Raw genomic sequence first — 24,799 nt, forward strand, 5'->3', positions numbered from 1 at the left:
ATTTGGTGTGTAGTCCACCTTCATCCTTTCCCCTTTTTTGTCTCTTCTCTAAACAATCCCAGACTCTTCAGTCTCCCTGTCAGTAGCTTCCTCCCCAATTGTCGTGGCCTGTCTCACAGCTCCACTTTATATTTCCTGTGTCGTTCATACAGAGGGGGTGACAGAGCACATGTCAAGAGCTGGCTATTCTCCATCCCGTTCCTTGTCTTGCTTTTCCACACTGCTGTGGATAAGCAGGTGTTCCCTGGAGCTGCTCTCAATGATGCCAAGATCTCTTCTTCAAAGTGTGTTTTAGTTGGAAGGTTTTCATGAAGCAGAAGTCTTGACAGAGTCCCCCCCCCCCCCCATGATTGTAAGCAACAGAGTGGAACGCTCTCCACAGCAGGTCTCTCTAGCTGGGGCCACATGGCGTTCAGCAAAAAGGAGGGATAAACAGGAGCCACACTGAACATTCCTGAGGGTATTTATGAATGTTTCCCACACTCAGACTTTTAGGAGTTATTGGCTCAGGGAGCACTATCAAATAGGGAATTAGCAGGGTCAGGTTTTTATAATTCCTTTGTTCTGAATAATGAAAATGTGTGTGAAGAGTGTTCAGTCGGCTTCCCGCATGAGAACAGCCAACTAGTGGTGCACGTACTAACTCCAACTAACATTGTCTCTCCATCCAGATGTTTGTACTCCGACCATCTCCCTAGATGTTGGGCATATAAAGAAGTCAGTGGCACGTATTGAACATTCAGGAAACATTGTTCTGCCTCAGAGTTGGACATCTCCTGCCTCCATGTCAGATTCCAACACAACCGACTTCACCAACCCCTCCACCTTCATCCTGTTGGGCGTTCCTGGACTGGAGGCGGCCCATCTATGGATCTCCATCCCCTTCTGCGCCATGTATGCCTTAGCAGTATTGGGGAACTTCGCCATCTTGTTCATCGTGAAGATGGACCCAAGCCTCCATGAGCCCATGTACTATTTCCTCTGCATGCTGGCGGTCACTGACCTGGTCTTGTCTACATCCACCCTGCCCAAAATGCTGAGCATCTTCTGGTTCAATTCCAGGGAAATCCATTTCAGTGCCTGCCTCTCCCAGACGTTCTTCATTGACTGTTTCACAGTGATAGAATCTGGGATCTTCGTGGCCATGGCTTATGATCGCTACGTGGCCATCTGTGATCCTCTGAGACATTCCACCACCCTTACAAACCTCTTTGTAGTCAAGACTGGCCTGGCCATGGTGCTTCGTGGCAGCGTGCTCGTAATGCCCTATCCCATCCTCGCAAGTCTGCGGCCATATTGCAGAACCAACATCATCTCCCATGTATTCTGTGAGCACATGGCCGTGGTGAAGTTGGCCTGCGCTGACGTCACCATCAGTAATTACTACGGCCTTTCTGTGCTATTCAGTGTCCATGGACTTGATGTAATTTTGATCGCCATGTCCTATACCCAGATCCTCAGGGCCATCTTCAGACTCCCCACAAAGGATGCCCGGCTCAAGACTTTTGGGACCTGCGTTTCCCACCTCTGCGCCATCCTAACATTTTACATCCCAATGATTTTCACCGCTCTCATGCACCGGTTTGGCCGCAATGTGGCCTTGTCTTTCCACATTCTCTTTGCCAACATTTACCTCTTAGTGCCCCCCATGCTAAACCCCATCATCTACGGCGTGAGGAGCAAGCAAATTCGGGACCGGCTGCTCCGGCTCTTTAATCGTAAAAGGACCTAAAGTTTTCTCCTGGTGCTTTTGCTCTCAGTCCCGCCTTTGGGAAGATCTAGCTGGTGATATGGAACGTGGCTCTCCTCACTGAGTCATTTACCGCATAGTCTGAGAGACATCTAAACACGTTCCCCGACTTACTGGGCTATGTCAGCCAGTCAAACTGGGGAACAGGCCTGTGTATAACTCAGTAACATAGTGGAATTCAACTTTTTTTACTGCTGGTAACAGGCACTGTGACCCCATCCCTTGCTCTGCCTGTTCCCTCAAAGTCTTGCCCCCTTGTTACACATTCAGCTAAGGCCCATCATCTACAGTTTGCTCAATTCCTCTTCTCTCCTTCCCTGTCACTCACTGGTTCATCTCCACCTCCTTCCCCAACAGCTGGTCTCCTTCTGCTCTAGGGCTGAGATGGGAACTTCTGCATCCCAACAAGGAGCCTGAGAGGTGGCTAGAGAAGCCCTTGGTTACCAGAGAAGGCAGGATGCTAGTCAGAGACGGGGTGGCCTCAGTAGCTCAAAGAATGTGATGAAGAATTGTCCCCAGTGCGTAGGGTCTGCAGCTGAACAGTGAAGCTGAGTCTAACACATGGAATGCATGTGTTCTTTGGTCACTACTTCTAGAAGCTCTTTACCCAGGCTGCTCGGCAGCATTACGCCACATTTACAGACAGACTGAGCCACATAGAAAGAAAGCGATTTACCCAAACCACACAATGAGTTGGTGGCAGAGCTGAGAATAGAAACTGGGTTTCAGATTCCCCCACGCCAGTACCGATGCTCTGGCCATGAACTGCCAATGCTGTTCTGGTTCGTATTTGACACAGTGTGGCTGTGTTTTGTCATCTGTGGAGATGAAGTCCTTCTTAAGCAGGAGGTTTTTATTAAAATGATAAGCAAGAACTACAGCCACAAAAAACAGGTTTCCACACAACTCAGTCTCCAGCCTGATCTTGCTTGTTTACCAGGCACCACACACTGTCTGGAATGCTACATAATCCATAGGGCCTGAACATAAGAATATAAGAACAGCCATACTGGATCAGACCAAAGGTCCTTCTAGCCCAGTATCCTGTCTACCGACAGTGGCCAGCACCAGGTGCCCCAGAGAGTGTGGACCAAAGACAATGATCAAGCGATTTGTCGCCTGCCATCTCTCTCCAGCCTCTGACAAACAGAGGCCAAGGACTTCATATTATCCCCTGGCTAATAGCCTTTTATGGACCTAACCTCCATGAAATTATCTAGCTTCTCTTTAAACTCTATTATAGTCCTAACCTTCACAGCCTCCTCTGGCAAGGAGTTCCACAGATTGACTACACACTGTGTGAAAAAGAACTTTCTTTTATTCGTTTTAAACCTGCTACCCATTAATTTCATTTGGTGTCCTCTAGTTCTTCTATTTAGGGAACTATGAAATAACTTTTCTTAGCAGCCCTCTCCACACCACTCATGATTTTATAGACCACTATCATATCCCCCCTCAGTCTCCTCTTTTCTAAACTGAAAAGTCCCAGTCACTTTAACCTCTCCTCATATGGGACCCGTTCCAAACCCCTAATCATTTTAGTTGCCCTTCTCTGAACCCTTTCCAAGGCCAAAATATCTTTTTTGAGGTGAGGAGACCACATCTGTACACAGTATTTAAGATGTGGGCATACCATAGTTTTATACAGGGGCAGTAAGATATTCTGGTCTTATTGTCTATCCCTTTCCTAATAATTCCTAGCATCCTATTTCCCTTTTTGACCGCCGCAGCACACTGCATGGAAGTTTTCAGAGAACTGTCCACGATAACTCCAAGATCTCTTTCCTGATTTGTCGTAGCCAAATTAGCCCCCATCATACTAATAACTCCCCCACACACAAACACACACTCCAGACAGCCACTTACCACAAGGGTCCCGTTTTTACTCCTCTTTTACCTGGAGAACTCCCTCTCCAAACTCTCCTGTTAGCTGTTCCTGTCAGGGCTTTTCCCCACGCTGGCACTTTAAAAGCAGAAGGAGGAAACATGCAAGAGACCTTAAGAATACCTTGTCTTTAGAGGCTTTTGTCTGAAAAAAAATCCCCTAGGTCACAGATTCCCTGATTTTAGGAGACAAGCTGCCACCATAGCTGCCACACAAGTGAAAACAAAAAAACAAACAAAAACACAACTCTTTCTTCTTGAACCCAGGGGAAATTGACTTTTTCCACATGAGAACATGGAAAAAATAAAATAAAATAAAATAAAATAAAATAAAATAAAAAACTATAAATCTCTGATAGCTGACTTCTCAGTCTTAGGCCCAGACATCCAATTGCCTTTCAGGACACAAGAATAAAATCATACTCTTAAAAAAGGTGATTGTATTAGCAAAACAAAAAGATAGTTGGTAAAGCATACTTGGTTGTGGGGTGTAATAGATGAACTGAGAAAAAAAGATTTAAAGAGAGAGAATTGGTCTCTAGAATTCAACTTTAGTTACAGCGTAAAGAGTGTGCGGGCACAGGGACTCAACACAGAAGAATTTAGCCAAACTACGTCACAAAGGGTGTGTCTAGACTACAGAGTTTTGTGACAAATATGGACTTTTGTCGACAAAACTATACCTGCGTCTACACTACCGCTGAGTTCTGTTGACATAACGTCGACAGAACTCAGCAGTTTTGTCGATGCTGGTAAACCTCATTTTACGAGGCATAACGCCTTCTGTCGACAGAGTTCTGTCGACAGAAGGTGTAATTGCCTGCAGGGTTGTGTCTAGACTACACTGCTATGTCGACAAATCAGCTTGCTTTGTCGACAGAACTCAATGTAGTCTAGACGCTCTTTGTCGACAGAAGTTTTGTCGACACTATCTGTCGACAAAACTTCTGTCAACAGAAGCCTGTAGTCTAGACATACCCAAAGAAAAGAACTGTGTCCAATTAAACATTCCCTACCTACTTGCTTGACTGTACTTCCAAAGGTTTCCTTTGAGGATGGGAACTGATAGGTCTGATATGAAGTGATAAAAGATATTACCTCACTCACCTTGTCTCGCTAATATCCTGGGACCAACCTGACTCCAACTACACTGCATATAGGAGATGTCAGACCAGCAATGGGTACAGCATAATAATCCTCACTGTTCCAGTTCATTTCTAGGCATGGGTGTTCCTTTTCTGGACATGGGTATCCCTGTGGTTCAATTCATCTTTTCCCCCCAGCTCTTGCTTTTAAACTCCCAAGAGAACAGCAGGCAGATTCCCTTTCCATTCAAATCTCAGCACTTTCTTCCAATTGGTTCGCCTGGCTCCCTGCCAACACTTTCTAGATTTTTGCAGGATTTTCTGAGTTTAACCCTTTACAGGCGGTACTCCTCTCATCCATCACTGGGCCCAAGCACATAGAATCATAGAATCATAGAATAATAGGACTGGAAGGGACCTCGAGAGGTCATCGAGTCCAGCCCCCCGCCCTCAAGGCAGGACCAAGCTCCGTCTACACCATCCCTGACACATGCTCCAAGGAATCAAATAAGTGCAGCATGCGACTCAATGGCCCTGATTAGGGCCTTTCAGTAGCAGTCCACTAGAATAAATATTCATCTCCCTTAAATGCCCAATGACCCCATGTTGCAGACCCTCCCTCCCAGCTCACTGGATGCTGCTGACATGTGATGTCTAGTTAAGTGACTTGAATCATATTCCTCAGCGGGGGTAAGTGGGTTCAGCCCCACTGAAACGAGGGGATGTCCCCTGAGTAGGTAACCCAATGGAGAGAGAGCACCAGGCCTTTGTGTCCTGCATAGACCATGGGAGCCAGGTCTGAGAAGGTCTAAGCAAAATTTCAGCAGCTGGGGACTCGTAGGCGAGTTTCCTGGTCTCCAGCCACGTCCCTTCCTTCTGCCTGAATTTCTCCATCTTTACCAGGGTTAGAAGCTCTTGGAGCAGTCAGCAACAGTCTGGGTAAGATTGATCAATGGTGTCCCTGTGTCATTGTGCCTCAGTCGGGCACAGATGAACACACCATATACAGGAAAAATGCAAAGAATTAGGGCAACTCACCCCAGTCTCAAGGTGGTTTTCTCATTAGATTTTACAAAGCCAGACTGGTTACATGGAAGCCACAAATGCAGTCTCCGGAGGCACCCAAGCCCTCAGCTCACCGCCTGGATACTGGACATCGTGGGGAGTGGGGTTTGAAACCAATTTCAGCACAAAAGACGCCTGCAGTGAGTCAGGTCGCTATGTAACTCACATCTCATGCAAGAAGTGTGCTGCTGGCAACCCGCTAGCACAGAGAAGCCAAAGGTTTAATAGAAAAAGAAAAAGTAAGAAATATCAATGGTTAAATACCAGATAAAACCCACCCTTGGTATTTTGTAGTGTTCAGGTATCAGTCTCATAGCAGTGATGCAATAACCTGCTCGCTTGCAAATGTCTCTCTGGAAGTTGCCCAGGCAGGTTGGGCTGTGCCAAACGTGAGTAGGCAGGACCTCTGATTTCGGCAGAGTGCAGTGTGGCTGAAGAGCAGGGTTCCTAACGCGGGGGGAGGGATAGCTCAGTTGTTTGAGCATTGGCCTGCTAAACCTAGAGTTGTGAGTTCAATCCTTGAGGAGGCCATTTGGGGGAAAAAATTGTCAGGGATGGTACTTGGTCCTGCTGTGCAGGCAAGGGACTGGACTTGATGAACTTCCAGCTCTAGGAGACAGGCAATCTTCATTCATTCATTAATAGACTTTGCTACAGAGCTTGGAACATTTCTCCTGTTCCAGAACTGGTCAGACCTGTCCCTTCCTGGTAAGTGCTGGTCAAGTCTGCATGGCCTGGACCCTCCATATGAGTGGCAGGTGAGACCTCACCCCACAAGCTATCCTGGGTGCATGGCTTCCTCCCACCCAATCTAACATCACTCTGGGTTGGCAGTGATCTTGGCATCTTGATGACAGCAGCTACCTGACCCCAATCACCTCCCCAGTGTTGGTTGTCCAAGTGTTGGTTGTCCAAGCAGGTTATGGCATTCTTTGCATTCTCCATATGGGGACTTAGAAGGCCGTCCATTGCTGGGGTCACATGGAGGCCAAAGGCCATCCAGCTGAAGCGATAGAACCCTTGTGAGTTGTGAATAGTTTCTTCTGCCCAGTATTCTGAACTACAGCTACCTGGCAATACTGTGTCATGGCCCTTTTGTGAGCCCTCAGTGCAGGGCTAACCCGCTGTTGCTGGGTGAGAATGCCCCGAGACAGAAAGCAGAAAACCATTGCTAAGGGGGATCTCTGCTTCCGACTGCTAATGAACTGACACCTGCCCACACCCCAGATCAGTAATGATCAGACCACCTTTCAGAGGCGTAGCTGTGTTAGTCTGCAACTTTCAAAACAATGGGAAGTCCTGCAGCTCCTTAGAGAGTAACAAACATAGATAGGACCAGGAACTTTCGTGAGTAAAACCCAGAGGAGTTGGACAAGAAATACCAAAAAACCCAAGATAGATAGATAGATAACAGCAAAAAAGTCCCTGTCAATTACAGATCCTGTGTTCATGAGGCTAATTAAGCCAGCTGGATATGCTCCATTCTTCTTACTATACCTACAATTTTTCCCTGTGGGATGACAGAGTAACATTTTCACATCACTCTGCGTCACACAGGAACATGCCCTGCCCACCCCCAGCCTGGTCCTTCCCAGGGCCCACGTGGGAGTCTGAGACTGCGTACGACCCCAACCCTGCACTCCCCTCCCCAACGGCTGGAGGGCTGGCATGATCTTCCCCTGGGAAAAGCAACACATGGGGGTGAAAGCAGGCCCAGCCCTGCCCCTCCCAGCACGAGGGGGGAAATCCAGGCCTGGGAGCTGTGCCTAACATGCGATGTGGCCCAGCATGGCCCAGCTGGCAGGATTAGAGCTGGGGCTGGCGCACACCACTGCCTGGCCACTGGAGTTCTGGTAAGACCATGGTGGGGAGGGAGAAGGGGACCTTGGCTGGTGGAGGAGGGAGGTGGAAGGGGTCCCTGGCTGGCGGAGGGGGGAGGTGGAAGGGGTCCCCAGCTGGCGGAGGGGGGAGGTGGAAGGGGTCCCCAGCTGGCGGAGGAGGGAGGTGGAAGGGGTCCCCAGCTGGCAGAGAGAGGAGGTGGAAGGGGTCCCTGGCTGGAGGAGGGGGGAGGTGGAAGGGGGCCCTGGCTGGCGGAGTGGGGAAGGTGGAAGGGGGCCCTGTCTGGCGGAGAGAGGAGGTGGAAGGGGGCCCTGGCTGGCGGAGTGCGGAAGGTGGAAGGGGGCCCTGTCTGGCGGAGAGAGGAGGTGGAAGGGGTCCCTGGCTGGCGGAGTGGGGAAGGTGGAAGGGGGCCCTGTCTGGTGAAGAGAGGAGGTGGAAGGGGTCCCTGGCTGGCGGAGGGGGGAGGTGGAAGGGGTCCCTGGCTGGAGGAGGGGGGAGGGGGAAGGGGTCCCTGGCTGGAGGAGGGGGGAGGTGGAAGGGGTCCCTGGCTGGCGGAGGGGGGAGGTGGAAGGGGTCCCTGGCTGGAGGAGGGGGGAGGGGGAAGGGGTCCCTGTCTGGCGGAGGGGGGAGGTGGAAGGGTTCCCTGGCTGGAGGAGGGGGAGGGGGAAGGGGTCCCTGTCTGGCGGAGGGGGGAGGTGGAAGGGTTCCCTGGCTGGAGGAGGGGGGAGGTGGAAGAGGGCCCTGTCTGGCGGAGGGGGGAGGTGGAAGGGGTCCCTGGCTGGAGGAGGGGGGAGGGGGAAGGGGTCCCTGTCTGGCGGAGGGGGGAGGTGGAAGGGTTCCCTGGCTGGAGGAGGGGGGAGGTGGAAGGGGTCCCTGTCTGGCGGAGGGGGGAGGTGGAAGGGGTCCCTGTCTGGCGGAGGGGGGAGGTGGAAGGGTTCCCTGGCTGGAGGAGGGGGGAGGTGGAAGGGGGCCCTGTCTGGCGGAGGGGGGAGGTGGAAGGGGTCCCTGGCTGGAGGAGGGGGAGGGGGAAGGGGTCCCTGTCTGGCGGAGGGGGGAGGTGGAAGGGTTCCCTGGCTGGAGGAGGGGGGAGGTGGAAGAGGGCCCTGTCTGGCAGAGGGGGGAGGTGGAAGGGGTCCCTGGCTGGAGGAGGGGGAGGGGGAAGGGGTCCCTGTCTGGCGGAGGGGGGAGGTGGAAGGGTTCCCTGGCTGGAGGAGGGGGGAGGTGGAAGGGGTCCCTGTCTGGCGGAGGGGGGAGGTGGAAGGGGTCCCTGGCTGGCAGAGAGAGGAGGTGGAAGGGGAACTTAAAATAACAGAGGCTGCCAGATCGATTAGCAGAACATGGAACCTGTGGAAGAGCCATTCAAGTGCTAACGAAGCCATTGAACAGGCATTTGCCAACCCCAGGGACATAAAGTCAGTTTCCGAACGTACTGTCTATGTTCACACTACATCCCTCTTTCAAAAGAGGGATGTAAATTAGACTGAATGAAATTGCAAATGAAGCCTGGATTTGAATTTCCACACTTCATTTGCATAATGGTGGCTGCGCAATCTTTCAAAAAAGAGTATTTCGAAAGTAAAACCGCTGTCCAGACGCGGTTCTTTCGAGCCCTCCCCCCCCTTTTTTTAAAGATCCTGTACTCCTGGACCTTCTCCAATTTCGCCACATCTTTCTTGAAATGTGGCAGCCAGAACTGGACACAATACTCCAACTGAGGCCTAACCAGCGCAGAGTAGAGCGGAAGAATGACTTCTCGTGTCTGGGTCACCACACACCTGTTAATGCCTCCCAGAATCATGTTTGCTTTCTTTGCAACAGCATCACACTGCTGACTCATATTTAGCTTGTGGTCCACTATGACCCCTAGATCCCTTTCTGCCGTGCTCCTTCCCAGACAGTCGCTTCCCATTCTGTGTGTGTGAAATGGATTGTTCCTTCCTTAGTGGAGCACTTTGCATTTGTGCTTATTGAAGTTCATCCTGTTTACCTCAAACATTTTCTCCAATTTGCCCAGATCATTTTGAATTATGACCCTATCCTGCAAAGCACTTGCAACCGCTTCCCACTTCATATCATGTGCAACCTTCATAAGTGTTCTCTCTATGCCATCATCTACATCATTGATGAAGATATTGAATAGAACCAGTCCCAAAACAGATCCCCATGGAACCCCACTTGTTATCCCTTTCCAGCATGACTCTGAAGCATTAATAACTACTCTCTGAGAACAGTTATCCAGCCAGTTATGCACCCACCTTATAGAAGCCCCATCTAAGTTGTATTTGCCCAGTTTATTGATAAGGTCATGCAAGACCATATCAAACGCCTTACTAAAGTGTAAGGATACCACGTCCACCGCTTCTCCCTTATCCAGAGAGCTTGTTGTCCTATCAGAGTAAGCTATCAGATTGGTTTGACATGATTTGTTCTTTACAAATCCATGCTGGCTCTTGCCTATCACCTTATTGTCTTCCATGTGTTTGCAGATGAATTCCTTAATTACCTGCTCCATTATCTTCCCTGGCACAGAAGTTAAACTGACCGCTCTGTAGTTTCCTGGGTTGTTCTCATTTCCCTTTTTATCTAGATTTGCCCTTTTCCAGTGTTCTGGAATCTCTCCCAACTTCCATGATTTTCCAAAGATGACAGCTAAAGGCTCAGATACCTCCTCTATCAGCTCCTTGAGTATTCTAGGATGCATTTCATCAGGCCCTGGTGACTTGCAGACATCTCACTTTTCTAAGTGATTTTTAACTTGTTCTTTTTTTATTTCATCTTCTAAACCTACCCCCTTCCCACGAGCATTCACTATGTTAGACATCCCTTCATCATCAGACTTCTCGGTGAAGACCAAAACAAAGTCATTAAGAGTCTCTGTCATTTTCAAGTTTCCTGTTATTATTTTTCCCTCCTCTCTGAGCAATGGGCCTATCCTGTCCTTGGTGCTCCTCTTGCTTCTAATTCATTTATAGAAAGTTGACAGGACCTTCCTTTAAAACTTGCTTTGGAAATATTTCATTGGTGTGTTACTAAAGATTATAAACTCACAGGTCTAAAGAATTGCCTCTCCCCCCATCGAACTAGCTACCATCGGGTATAGAGGCACCAGTGTCATCATGCTGCGTAGGGCCCATAATTCCTAAGCTGAGGCCTGCCTCTGTGGATACTGCTTGTGAGTTGTCTCTACTGGACTTGAAAATAACAATAACTCTAAGAAGAGAAAAGAGTAACCTGGCTATGGTACCTGTGGTTCTGGGAGCTGTGTGGCTCATGTCCATTCTCCTACCCACTGCTACTCTCAGTTGGGGTAACTGGAAAGAAGAAACTGAGAGGCCAGAGGGCCAGTGGTGTGACATATGCTGATACGTGTTCACCTCATAACAAAGGGGGTCACAGCCAAAGGTACTGGATACTGCCAAGGCAAAATCCCTGATAACTTACACACGTAGGGTGCAATCAACACGAGCATCTTATCTTGAAGAGTAAGAAATATGACAGATTGATGTTGGATTTTTATGGCAGGAAAGTGGAACTCCTGGGTTCTGTCATGGATCAATCATTCTCTGTGGACCGTGGCCAAGTCATGTGCCCTTGTGCCTCAGTTGATCTCTTTGTATACTCGGGCTATGTTCATAGAATCTTTCTCCTGCTAGGGCTCTGTGGATGCTTCAAGGAGAGGTGCTGCACAATACGATGGAAACAACGGGTGATAATTATTGACTTCTGGTCAACAGCAACCGCCCCGTGTGCCGGCAGAAAGTGTTCATGGCTCCCCACAGTCATCTATCTACAGATCAGTCTGTTTACTATCTAGCCACCCACCATGGGCATTCACAAGGAAGCAGATGCGGTGGAGACCTTGGCATTATCCCTCATTTTCCTAATAATCAACTCTAATGATTGAATAGTCACAAAAACCCAGAGCAGCCAATCCCTCGCTTATTCAGCTGAGACGAAGAGCTCTCCTTTCCCTTTGGGAATGCCCCTTCACCGCTGTTTATTCCTAACGCTGGATAATGAGCACACAAGCACTGAGAGGCTGGTCTCTTTACATTCAGACATTGAACACACCCCTCTGGGATCACACAGAGCCTTGCTACAAAAAGTGCCACCCCTGTGTCACCTCCCACTGTGAGATGCTGCCGCAGGTGCTGGAGGGAGAGAAGTGAAGCTGATACCTATGGAAGACACGTCCATCTCAGCATTCCCAGGTACCCGTCTCTTGCTGAGGAGCTCCCCTGCGTGACAAACCAAGGGCTACATCGGCGTGATGGGTTAGCCAGTAAGTCTGGGGTCCTTTCTGCTCTCCTCAGCTATTAGACATCCCGGGGCTCTTGCCACAGGTGATAAGATTTGTCAAGGATCACAAACCTAAACCTCACTCTTTTCTTTGCACCAACTCCTGCCCCTGCTGGGCTGCGTTTCAGGGGCTAAGTGGATCGTTCCAGATGATGGGTGTTATTAGATGTGCAATGCAAGAGCAATTTTTGAGGCGGTGGTACATAATATGCTGAGACCCCTCCCTCGCTGAGGGACAACTCCCCTTGAAGTAAGACCAGAAAAAAGACCACAGGAGCCAGCTTTGTGGTAATGCCCAGAGACGGTCACCTCCTCCCCCTGCATTTCAGGGCTCCGGCCGTTCATGCTTTTAACCTGCTTGGGAGCATGGCGGTTCTAAGGCCCTCGCTGGATCATTTGTAAGACGTTTTCAGCATGGGCAAGACGTCTGCTCTCCCAGATTCAATCCCCAGGGTGTCAGAACGGCCATGTCGGAGCATCCAGAATCTGTTCAGCCGGAAGCAGACACCCCGTGAGAGACAGCTGGGTGCAAACAGTTCTGCAGTTGGGCAAACGGATCAGCAATTACATGCCAGGACTCACGATTGCCGGGGTCACACAGCATTAACCTAATGTGACACCACCAGCACTGTCCACAGTAGCCACTCCCGTTGGGAATCCCTCTCCACTGAGCTCTTTCCTCCCGCAATGTCCGTGGCAAGGCAGCGCCCAGGCCACAGATGGGTTCTGTGGACAGGTGTTTTTTAAATCAATTTTACACGTTCAGACTCTAGTGTAAGTGAATGTTCCCTGGGCACGTGCTATGAGACAGGGCAAATATAAACGTGATTTGCTTTTTCTAACAATAAATTCAGAGAGTTTACAGTGACTATTAGACCACCCCATCAGATCTCCTGTATAACACGTGCCAGTGCATTTCTCCTCGTTACCCCTCTATTGAGCCCACCCACTTGTGTGTGACTAAGACCTGGTCAACACTGGGATTTTACTGCACAGATTCATAGAGCCTAGACTAAGGAGAACACAAAGGCCATCTCGTGTAACACCCTGCCAAGATGCACAATTTGCTGTGTCTGTACCAGCCAGGAGAGGTGACTATTCATCCTTCTTTGGAAACCCTTCCCAGGCATCTCTTCTTTTGTCCCCCTGTTCTTAGAGTTCACATTTCTCCTGAGAATTCTTCTAACTTTGCAATGCTGTTGTTCAAGTCTACTAACTGTGGTCATGCTCTTTGAGATAAAAAAGAACTCGTTTTCTCGATCGCTGTTGTTTTACACCAACTTTTTAAGTATCTGCAGAAGTGTAAAGTGTCTCCTCAATGTCCTTGTTTCCAAATTCAGCGTCTCAGCTCTTTTTTCTGCTCCTAGTCTTTGTATTGCACCCCTTGGATCGTCTTTGCCTCTGGATCATTTCCAGAACCCTTGCCACCTTCCTAGGAATAGGTGAGCCAAAGTGGGCACGGTTCTCCAGCTGAGACCTAAGCTGTGCCGAGCAGAGGACTGTTACCCCCTCCTATGACTTGCACTCTGTGCCTCTGTTAATCACACCCCAAACTGCATTGGCTTTTCCTTCAGTAGCAAAAAAAATCCAAAGAGAGATGTAGTTGTGTCAGTCTAAACACAGTGCAGACAGCATGAGGTCCACACAGAATTCTTCCAGCCACCTCGCCAATGACTCTCAGTGAAGTGGATTACTGACTCTACCACTGGTGTAAGTGGTGCCTATGTTCAAGCACCACTGCAATGCCACTGTAGTGTTTTATTTGTAGACAAGCTCTTAAGGAGACACTACAGACATGCAACCAGGCTAGGACGGCAGACACACGGAATTAGAGAATCGACCAAGGCCATTTTCAATGGATTCCAATGGTTGATCTGCATCAGGGCTAAACAGTTGTTCCTTATTTCCACCTGGAATTTGTCTGGATTCAATTTCCAGCTCTGCCTTGCCACGCTAGATGAGAGCATATTAGTATCCATAGTTTCCTCCCCATAAATGTATCTGCTTGAGCATCTTTTTGATAAGATCAATAGACGGATCTCTTCAAATGTCTCTCTCTGGCATCGTCTCTACCCCTTTCCTTGTCTAGGTTTTCCAAGCTATTGCGAATGAACAGGTGTTCCATGGAGCTGCTCTCAGGGATGCCCAGATCTTTTCTCCAAAGTCCGTTCTAGTCGGGAGGTTTTTAAAAAGGGTTTCCTCCTCCACTGTGATTTTAAGCAACAGAGTGAACAGAGAACCCTCTCCTGCATGGCTGTCTAACCTGGGTCACAAGGCATTAAGAAACAAGGAGGGATACACAATAGCCACATGCAACTTTCCTGATGGTGTTTATGAATGTTTCGCACATTAGAACACATAGGAGTTATTGGTTAAAGGAGCTCTGTCAAATAGGGAATTAGTAGGGTCAGATTTTCATAATTACTTTTTTCTAAATAATGAAAATGTCATTTTCTGTGTGTTAAGAATAACCAATCGGCTTCCCTCATGAGAACAGCCAACAAGCGGTGCACGTACTAATTCCAACTAACATCGTCTCTCCATCCAGGTGTTTGTACTCTGACCATCTCCCTAGATGTTGGGCACATAAAGAAGTCAGTGGCATGTACTGAACATTCAGGAAGCATTGTTCTCCCTCAGAGTTGGACATCTTCTCCCGACTCCATGTCAGATTCCAACAGAACTGACTTTATCAACCCCTCCATCTTCATCCTGCTGGGAATTCCTGGCCTGGAGGCAGCCCATGTCTGGATCTCCATCCCCTTCTGCACCATTTACGCCATTGCCATCTTGGGGAACGTCACCATTCTATTTGTTGTGAAGACAGATCCAAGTCTCCATGAGCCCATGTACTATTTCCTCTGCATGCTGGCCATCACCGACCTGGTCCTGTCTACATCTACCCTGCCCAAAATGCTGAGCATCTTCTGGTTCAGTTCCAGGGAGATCGATTTCAGTGCCTGCCTCACCCAGATGTTCTTCATTGACTGCTACTCAATGATGGAGTCTGGGATCTTTGTGGCCATGGCGTTGGATCGCTACGTGGCCATTTGTGTTCCACTGAGACATTCCTCCATCCTGACAAACACTGTGGTGTCCAAGATTGGTCTAGCCATGATGCTTCGTGGCAACATTCTCATAATGCCCTGTCCCTTCCTTGCAAGTCAGTGGTCATATTGCAGAACCAACATTATCCCCCATACATACTGCGAGCACATGGCTGTGGTTGAGTTGGCTTGCACTGACATCACCATCAGTAATTACTACGGCCTTTCTGTGCTGCTCTGTGTCCATGGTCTGGATGTTATTTTTATTGCCATTTCCTATACCCAAATCCTTAGGGCTATTTTCAGCCTCCCCACAAAGGACGCCCGGCTCAAGACTTTTGGGACTTGCAGCTCCCACCTCTGCGCCATCCTTACATTTTATGTCCCAATGATCTTTACCTCCCTCATACACCGGTTTGGCCACAGGGTGGCCCTGCCTTTCCACATTCTCATTGCCAACATTTACCTCTTGGTGCCCCCCATGCTAAACCCCATCATCTATGGGGTGAGGACCAACCAAATCCGGAATAGGATCCTCTGGCTCTTTACTCATAAAAGAACTTAAAGTGTTCTCGTCTGGGACCAAGCTAGAGAAAGAGGTAAACACGGGGGTGGCAAAATCTGCAGATGATACTAAACTTCTCAATAGCAATAGAAACGTAGCCGTGTTAGTCTGGTGTAGCTGAAACAAAATACAGGACTAAGTAGCACTTTAAAGACTAACAAGATGGTTTATTAGGTGATGAGCTTTTGTGGGCCAGACCCACTTCCTCAGATCCACTTCCACTTACCCATTACAAAGATAGCTTCCCCAGTTATCACCTTTAATACCATTAGCTCACAAACATTTACCTTCCCCCTGCATCTCCCTTCTGTTCTGAAATTTGATTTGTCCTTTTCATATGTGTTCATCATTTTTTAAATTGTATCCTTTGGTATATATGGTTGTGACTATTTTCTTCCACTATTTGATCTGAGGAAGTGGGTCTGGCCCACGGAAGCTCATCACCTAATAAACCATCTTGTTAGTCTTTAAAGTGCTGCATAGTCCTGTAGTTTGTTTAAACTTCTCAAGACAGCTAAGACCAAATCAGAGTGTCAAGAGCTCACAAAACTAAGTGATTGGGCAACAAAACGACAAATGAATTTCAATATTGATAAATGTGAGGTTATGAACATTGGGAAAATAATCCCAAGTATACGTACAAAATCTATACATACAAAATGATGGAGATTAATCATAGAATCATAGAACCATGGAGCTGGAAGAGACCTCAGTAGGTCGTCAAGTCCAGCCCCCTGCTCTAGGCAGGACCAATCCCAACTAAAATGAGCTATTACTGCTCAAGAGTGACATCTTAGTGCCACTTCAGATAGTTCTCTGAAAACATCCATTCAATGTGCAGCAGGAGTCAAAAATGCAAACAGAATGTTAGGAATCTTTAAGAAAGGGGTACATAATGAGTCAAAGAATATCTTATTGCCTCTACATAAATCCATGGTACGCCCATATTTTGTATACTGTGTACAGATGGGGTCACCTCATCTCAAAAAAGGTATCTTGGCATTGGAAAAGATTCAGAAAAAGGCAACAAAAACGATTAGGACTTTGGAACAGATGCCATATGAAGAGAGATTAAAATGATTGGGACTTTTCGGCTTAGAAAAGAGGAGACTAAGGAGAGAGGTCTGTAAAATTATGTCAGATCTGGAGATAACATAGGAACTAGGGGTCACCAAATGAAATTGATAACAGGTTTAAAAACAAAGTAAAGGAAGTTTTTCTTTACACAGTGCACAGTCGGCCTGTGGAACTCCTTGCTAGCGGATTCTGTGAAGACTTCGACTTTAACAGGGTTCAAAAATAGTTAGACCAATTCATGCCCAGAAAATGAATACCCGTGCCGAGAAATGGACTGGACCTTTACAATATGGATATGTGAGTAGAAAGGAAATGTTTTTAGGTAGCAGTGAGCAGGTTACTTCCTTTGTTTTGTTTGGTTAAACTCCTCTGTGTTGAATCCATACTCTCCCCACTTCACACTATACTGTAAGTAAAGCTGAATCCTAGGGAAGCAATTCTCTGTCTTTAAATCGTTCTTTTCTCAGTTGCTTTATAGCACCTAGCAACCCTAGTATGCTTTACGAATTCCATCTTTTTGTTTTGTTAATAAAAGCACCTTTTGGAGGCTATGATCTGATTCTTGTGTCCTGGAAGGTAATAAGAGGTGTGTGTATGCATTCTGCAGGCCGAGGGTTCAGCTCTGCTGTCCATCAGGAAACCTCACAAGCAAAATCACTCAGACACCCCAGCTTTCCCTGGGCCACAATCAGACTCAGACCACACATACTGGTGAGAGGCTATAAAACCCAATCTCAGTTCCCATTTTGATTCTGGGAGAGGACAGTATACAGTGTGCATGCTCTTCTGGAAAAACTGGAGCACGTTAAGAAATGTACCAAAGGACACACTGGGTATGTCTAGACTGCATCCCTCTGTCAGCATTGCAAATGAGGCAGAGATTTAAATATCCCGTGCTTAATTTGCATAAAAATGGCCGCCACGTTTTGCCGACTCAGCACTTTGTTAGCAAAAAGCAGCAGTCTAGAGGGGGATCTGTAGAGAAAGAAAGCCTTTTTCGACAGATCCTGTAAATATCCTTGCAGGAGGCATAAGGGATCTGTTGAAAAAGGCTTTCTTTCTCGACAGATCCCCCTATAGACTGTTGCTTTTTGCCGACAAAGTGCTGAGTCGGCAAAACGCGGAGGCCATTTTTATGTAAATTAGGCACGGGATATTTAAATCCCTGCCTCATTTGCAATGTTGACCTGCCTAATCTGCATCCCTCTGCCGACAGGGGGATACAGTCTAGACATACCCACTGTATATGAAAAAGCCTTGATACTCGTATTTCTCTGTTGATGCCTATAACTAGTTTTGAAACTTGTCACAAGAGAAAGGGAAGTCCAGAACTGGTATTCTGTGTGGAAAAGGGAAACGGCGGCATGCCGACATTTGGTTTTCATGTCTTCGTGCCAAGATGCCTACACTACGGAAATTAACTCAATGTTAACTGGATTCCAGACAGTTGCTAGAGCTGACATGGATAAGTTTACTATTTTCTTTAGCTCTAGGCAAGGTCACATGACACATGACATGGGGTAATGGTGCAAAAGCAGACCCAATCTGCTACGGTTCTTACCAAATTTTACCTTGGGTTTATAAACAAGTGCGAGGATATTGATGGCTCTAGGATAAACCTTGCAATGATGAAGCCTGTTTTAGGTGAGCCTGGTTTCCATAAACCATTCGTATTGGACTAGAACCTGTAATAACATAGAGCCAAACTGCGGAGGGCTTGTGATGCCCTCAGTGATGTTACTGGCATCACTTCCTGCGTCAATTTTGCTTTGGGGGTGTCATGTTATTGGATTTCAAAGTGAGCAGGCTGCATCTCCGGGGGGTGTTTGCTCCAAATCCTGTACAAAGGGAACCATGTGAGGTGTCAAACAAAGGCTTATGCTCTGCAGATTCTATATACGCCACTCATATGCTTGTATGACGTTTGTATGTGCAGTTACGGATATGGGCTCTGTACTTGTGTTGTACATGTTCCCTGTCTGGGAGGGAGCAATAGGCCTGGACTGCCTATTGGGAGCAATGATTGTTCAGCAACTGGCTGTGCTCACTAGCCCTGCTTCATGGCCAATGGCTCTCGGAGCGGCCAATACACCTGAGAGTTGCGTCTGGAAACATGCAGGCCAGCCAGTGCGTTGGGGCTACTTGCACGTGAAACACGGACAGGTCACTCGATCATGTGACCAGCTCCAGTTTGGGAGACACCAGGGCTACGTCTGGACTGGCATGATTTTCCGCAAATGCTGCTAACGGAAAAGTATTTCTCTTAAAAGCATTTTCGGAAAAGAGCGTCTAGATTGGCATGGATGCTTTTCTGCAAAAGCACTTTTCGCAGAAAAGCATCCGTGCCAATCTAGACGCGGTTTTGCACAAGAAAGCCCCAATCGCCATTTTCGCCATCGGGGATTTTTTGCGCAAAACAATACCGCGTTTTCTACACTGGCCCTCTTGTGCAAAAGCATTTGTGCAAGAGGGCTTTTGCCCGAATAGGAGCAGCATAGTATTTCCGCAAGAACATTGACAATCTTACATGAGATCGTCAGCGTTCTTGAGCAAATTCAAGCGGCCAGTGTAGACAGCCGGCAAGTTTTTCCGCAAAAGCCCTTGGTTTTGCGGAAAAACTTACCAGTCTAGACGCAGCCCAGGAATATAAAAGTACCATGAGGCTGCTTCCATGTTCTCCTCAATCCTTCTCCTGATTCCAGATGCAGCCTTGCAAGAGACAGAGTGCAGAGAAGGATTGCTGACCCATCCTGACACAGGGTGTATACCAGGAACTTATAAGCTGGCAGTTTGTAACATCTCTGCTGAGAGCCTGCACCAAGAACTGGGTTGCTGACGTATGTGATGTGTTCTCTTAACAATCACACTCTCAACCTTTTCTTTCTTTTATTAATACACCTTCAGATTGTAGATTCTAAAGGACTGGCCCAGTGTGCTCTTGTGGGTAAGATCCAAGACCTAAATTGACCTGGGTCTGTGGCTGGTCCTTCGGGACTGGGAGGATCTGTTCAGAGTTGTGCGATTTGGTTTTATAACCTCTCACCTGTGTGTAAGGTCTTGGTCTGATTGAGGCCCAGGGAACACTGGGGTGCTTGTGAGGCTTCCTGCTGGCCAGATTGGCAGTGCTCGCTGTGACTGGTTTGTTGCCTTTATGGGAAAGGACTCCTGTCGTGGGCTGTAAGTAGACCTGGTTTTGGGCAATTCGCTCTGCTCTGACGCTCTCACTGGTGCCCAGGCCCGGCCTGGTCTATTACAATCCTTCAAGGACAGGAGCTACCCAATACAGGGGGAGGAATAGCTCAGTGGTTTGAGCATTGGTCTGCTAAACCCAAGGTTGTGAGTTCAATCCTTGCACAGGCCATTTGAGGCAAAAACTTGTCAGGGAGGGTACTTTGTCCTGCTGTGAAGGCAGGGGATTAGAGTCAATGACTTTTCAAGGTCTCTTCCAGTTCTAGGAGACAGGCAATCTCCATTAATTTATTATGATAGCAACTGTTGAAAATTACTGATCTCTGGTCAAGAGCGACAGCTCCGTGTGCTTGAAGAAAGTGTTCATGTCTCTCCTCAGTCTTCTACCTCCAGATCTGTGTCTGCTCTCTAGCCATCTCTCATGGGCATTCACAAGGTAGCAGACCCTGTGCAGACATAAGCATTATCCCTGGCTTTCTTAATGATCACCTATAATTACTGAATCATCACAAAAACAGAAAGTAGGCAATTTCTCACTGGCTTAGCACAGAAAGCAGGAGTTGCCCTCTGGGAAAGTACCTTAATTGTGGTTTACTTCTAAAGTTGGATAATTAGCACAGAATCCACTAAGGGCCTGGACAGAGCCTTATTATAAAAAGTGCACGCTTTTGCGTCTGCTCTCAAAGTGAGATGCTGCCGCGGACACTGGGGTGAGAGAGGTGGAATGGATGCCCAGGGAAGACTCTTCCATCTCAGAATTCACAGGTACCTGTCTCTTGCTGAGGAGCTCACCAGTGCTATGTAGGTGAGATGGGAGGGACGGGAAGATTGTGACCCTTGCTGCTCTGTTCAGACATTAATCATGTAAGGACCCTTGCCAGAGGTGAGAAATATCCTCAAGTATCCCTGGCCCATAATATGATCAGACCCCTCCCCACCGCCCCACAAAACTCCCCTTGGAGAGAGACCCAAGATGGGAGCATCTCTCAGGAGCCAGTTGTGTGATAATGCCCAGAGATTGTCACCGCCTCCTCTTGCAGTCACACAGTCAGTCTTTCAGTGTGATTGAATGGTCCCTTGTTCACCTGCGAGGAGACAGCATCAATGTAAACTCTCGATCTGCCTTTTTAGCAAGAGATTCACAGAGTTTAAGGCGAGAAGTCACAATTAGGTCAACCAGTCAGACCTGCCATAAATCAGAGGCCATTACATTTCATCCAGTTACCCCCGAAGGGAGCCTATGGAGCCAGGGGAAGAAAGACCATAACGATCACCCTGCCAAGATGCAAGATTTGCTGTGTCTGTACCTTCCAGGAGAGGTGATCCTTCTTTGGGAATCCTGCCCAGGCATCTCTTCCTTTGTCCTCCTGTTCTTCCAGGTAGCAATTTTCCTGAGACTTCTTCTAACTCTGCAAATGTTGTTTTGAACCCGTTAGCTCTTACTCAGCTCTCTGCGGCAAGACACAGCAACTTCTCTCCGTCTTTTTGTTTTCCACGGCAGTTTTCAAGTATGTGATGAACAGTGTCGTGTGCCCTTTTCAGTCTATTTCCAAACTTAACATTTTCGGTTCCTTTGTCTGCTCATATGCTCTGTACTCCATCCCTTGGATCGTCTTTCTCCTGAGCCTCTGGATCATTTCCAGAACTCTTGCAACCTTCCTAGGAATGGATGACTTAAATTGGATGCAGTTCTCCAGGGCTGCGTCTAGACTGGCATGATTTTGCACAAATACTTTTAATGGAAAAGTTTTTCCGGTAAAAGTATTTGCGCAAGAAAGCCTTTATACTGGCATGTGCCTTTGCGCAAAAGATTTGCTTTTGCGCAAAAGCATCCATGCCAGTGTAGACGCTCTCTTGTGCAAGAACGCTCCAATGGCCATTTTAGCCCTTGGGCTTTCTTGCGCAAGAAATGAACTTGCGCAAGAGGGTTTATCCCTGAGCGGGAGCGTCGGAGTATTTGAGCAACAACCACTGATTTTGTGCAGTACAAAGTCAGTGTTCTTGCACAAATACTCGTGGCCAGTGTAGACAGGCGGCAAGATTTTGCACAAAAGTGGCCACTTTTGTACAAAATCTTGCCAGTCTAGATGCACCCTTGATGAGGCCTAAGATGCATTGAATAGGGGGATACTATCAGCTCCTCCCACTCCATGCCCCTGTTAATCCAACCACAAACTGCATTTTCTTTTCTGTCAATAGAAAAAAAAATCCACCCCCAGAGGCTGTGTCAATCTAAACTCCGGTGCACACAGCACGAGGGCAGGAATCCTTCCCCTCTTCAAACTCACCATTCCCCTTTTTGTGCCTGCCAGCATCACATCAGCCCTTCTGGCCCCAGCATCGCACTGGAGGCTCACAATCAGCCCACTATGTCCCGTGAATCCTTTTCGGGGTCCCCGCGTTCCATAGCACAGTGCCCGGGTCTGGGGGTGAGTCCTGCAGTCCCTGTTCCGAGAGGATCACCGTGAACTCTGTCCACTTTGGGGTCAGCCACAAGTGTTACCGGCAGGGATTTTCTTTCCTTCCAGGTCACTGGTGAGAATACTGACTCGCACCAGGCCTGGAACTGATCCCTGCAGAGCCCCGCTAGAAACAGCCCTGTTCGCTGACAGTCACCCATTGACCACAGCTTTCCTGAGCTCAGGCAGTTTGACATGTTGTAGTCCATGTTGTGTGACCTCCCTCATTGTGGTGTCTTCTACTATGAAAACAAATGTCTCCAAGAAATCAGCTGATTTTTTTTCCTCTGAATACGTTTTTCTGATAATTTCCCTTCGCTTTTGGGAACTAGCCTTCTGAAGCACTAAGTGGCTATAGCGGCGAGGAGTCCTGTGGCACCTTATAGACTAACTGAAGTGTAGGAGCACAAGCTTTCGTGGGCAAAGACCCACTTCGTCAGATGCATGTAGTGGAAATTTCTAACACGGCTACCCCTCTGATACTTAAGTGGCTATAGAAATTCCTTCCTGGGAACTGTTCTCCCTTTGGCAGTCGGTGTGTAATCAGCTTCATAATCTCCTTTATCAAAGACCTTTTCTTTGACATTCCTCTAAACAATCCCAGATTCCACAGTCTTTCAGTCTACAGCAGCGCCCCCATGGTCCTAGCCTGTCTCACAGCTCCTCTTTATATTTCCTGCATTTTTTCCACAGACAGGGGACTAAAACGAAGCACATATCCAGAGCAGGTTGCTCTCCAGCCCTCTCCTTTTCCTTGTTGTTGCCACTAACGCAAATGGTGTTTCCTGGATTTGGTATCAATGATGCTCAGATCTTTCCTCTGAGGTCTGTTCTAGGTGGGGTGTTTCCCCCTATCATATCATTGCACGGCATAGGAAAGACAGGGAGTATGGCTAGAGACCACTTTGGCTTAATCAGGAGATCTTGAACGATCTATAATCCAAAAGTAGTCCCATAAAAAGTGGAAATTAGGGGGAAAATTAAAAGGTGATGGCACGAAACAAACTCCAAATACCAAGGATGAATATTAACTCCCGCCCCCTCAAAGCCATGCACGCATACATAGGGGCTGGTAGGTAAGGTTCTCATGGGAAGCAAGACGAAGAGGAAAAAACAACTGAAGAGATTTGGCGTTATTAAAGGCTCAAAAGCAAAACTATTTCACTGCACAGGTGAGATAGGAAGTCTGGCAAGAGACCACCCTGGCTTAGCCAGGAAATCTTACATGATCTAAAAACCAAAAAGGAGTCCTATAAAAAGTGGAAATTAGGCCAAAGCACAAAATAACACAAGTGTGTAGCGGCAAAATTAGAAAGGTGATGCCACGAAACAAACTCAGCCTCACTAGACACATAATTAGGAACAAGAAAACATTCTACAAGTACATTGCAGGCAAGAAGATGACCAAGGACAGGGGAAGCCCATTGCTTAGTGGAGAGGGAGAAATGTGGAAATGGCAGAGGTGCTTAATGACTCTTTTCTTTTTATTTGCACCAAAAAGGTTGGTGGGGACAGAATGCTAGTGGGAATGGGGTCAGTTTGGAAGTTAAAATAATAATAATAATAAAAGAACAAGTTAAAAATGACTTAGGAAAGTTAGATGTCTTCAAGTCACCAGGGCCAGATGAAATGCATCCTAGAATACTCAAGGAGTTGATAGAGGAGGTATCAGAGTCATTAGCTGTCATTTTTGAAAAGTGATGGAAGGCAAAACAGATTGCAAAAGACTGAAAGGGGGCAAATATTGTGTCCATCTATAAAAAGGGAATTAAGGTAACCCATGAAACTACAGATCAGCCATTTTAATTTCTGTGCCAGGGAAGATAATGGAGCAGGTAATGAAGGAATTCATCTGCAAACATATGGAAGATAATAAGGTGAACGGTAACAGTCATCATAGACTTATAAAGAACAAATCGTGTCAAACTAATCCGATACCTTTCTTTGACAAGATAACAAGCTTTGTGGATAAGGGAGAAGGTGGACGTGGTATACCTAGACTTTAGTAAGGCATTTGATACAGTCTTGCATGACCTCCTTATCAACAAACCAAAGAAATACAACGTAAATGGACTATAATGATTTGGGTGCATAGCTTGTTGGATAATAGTTCTCAGAGAGTAGATATCAGTGAAGTGGGGTTCTGCAGGAATCAATTGTGGGACCAGTTCTGCTCAATATTTTCATCAACCATGTAGATAATGGCACAGAGTATGCTTATAAAGCCTGCAGTTGATACTAAGCTGGGAAGGGCTGCGAGTGCTTTGGAGGATAAGATCAAAATTCTAAATGATCTTGCAGTACATGGGATGAAATTCAACAGGCACAAATGCAAAGTTCTCCATTTAAGCTATGTCTAGACTGCGGAGTTTTTCCAGGATACTGAAGGTATCCTGGAAAAACTTGGCCATGTCCAGGGAACACGTCCGCTTTTTCGGAACAGTTTCCAAGAAAGCAGGCGTGTTCTTTCGGCATCCCTGTATTCCTCATTTTATGAGGAATAAGGGATGTTCTGAAAGAGGAGGTTTTTCCAAAATTTG

At 47.4% G+C, this 24,799-nt stretch overlaps 2 protein-coding genes across 2 annotated transcripts; both read left to right on the top strand.

Annotated features, from left to right (window-relative positions):
• Positions 1–784: 784 nt before the first annotated feature.
• On the top strand, positions 785–1,732 carry LOC102456939 (olfactory receptor 52M1-like). The gene has a single exon (XM_006117168.1). The coding sequence runs from the start codon at positions 785–787 to the stop codon at positions 1,730–1,732; it is 948 nt and encodes a 315-aa protein (XP_006117230.1).
• Positions 1,733–14,586: 12,854 nt separating this feature from the next.
• Positions 14,587–15,534, top strand: LOC102457186 (olfactory receptor 52M1-like). The gene has a single exon (XM_006117169.2). It carries the CDS (start codon positions 14,587–14,589, stop codon positions 15,532–15,534), a length of 948 nt encoding a protein of 315 aa, XP_006117231.1.
• Positions 15,535–24,799: the final 9,265 nt, after the last annotated feature.

This window comes from Pelodiscus sinensis, chromosome 1 (genome assembly GCF_049634645.1).
Source record: "Pelodiscus sinensis isolate JC-2024 chromosome 1, ASM4963464v1, whole genome shotgun sequence".
Lineage (NCBI taxonomy): Eukaryota > Metazoa > Chordata > Testudines > Trionychidae > Pelodiscus > Pelodiscus sinensis.

What these genes read in the sequence shown, in the direction of transcription:
- LOC102456939 (XM_006117168.1), top strand. Translation starts at nt 785, where the DNA reads ATGTCAGATTCCAACACAACCGACTTCACCAACCCCTCCACCTTCATC.
- LOC102457186 (XM_006117169.2), top strand. Translation starts at nt 14,587, where the DNA reads ATGTCAGATTCCAACAGAACTGACTTTATCAACCCCTCCATCTTCATC.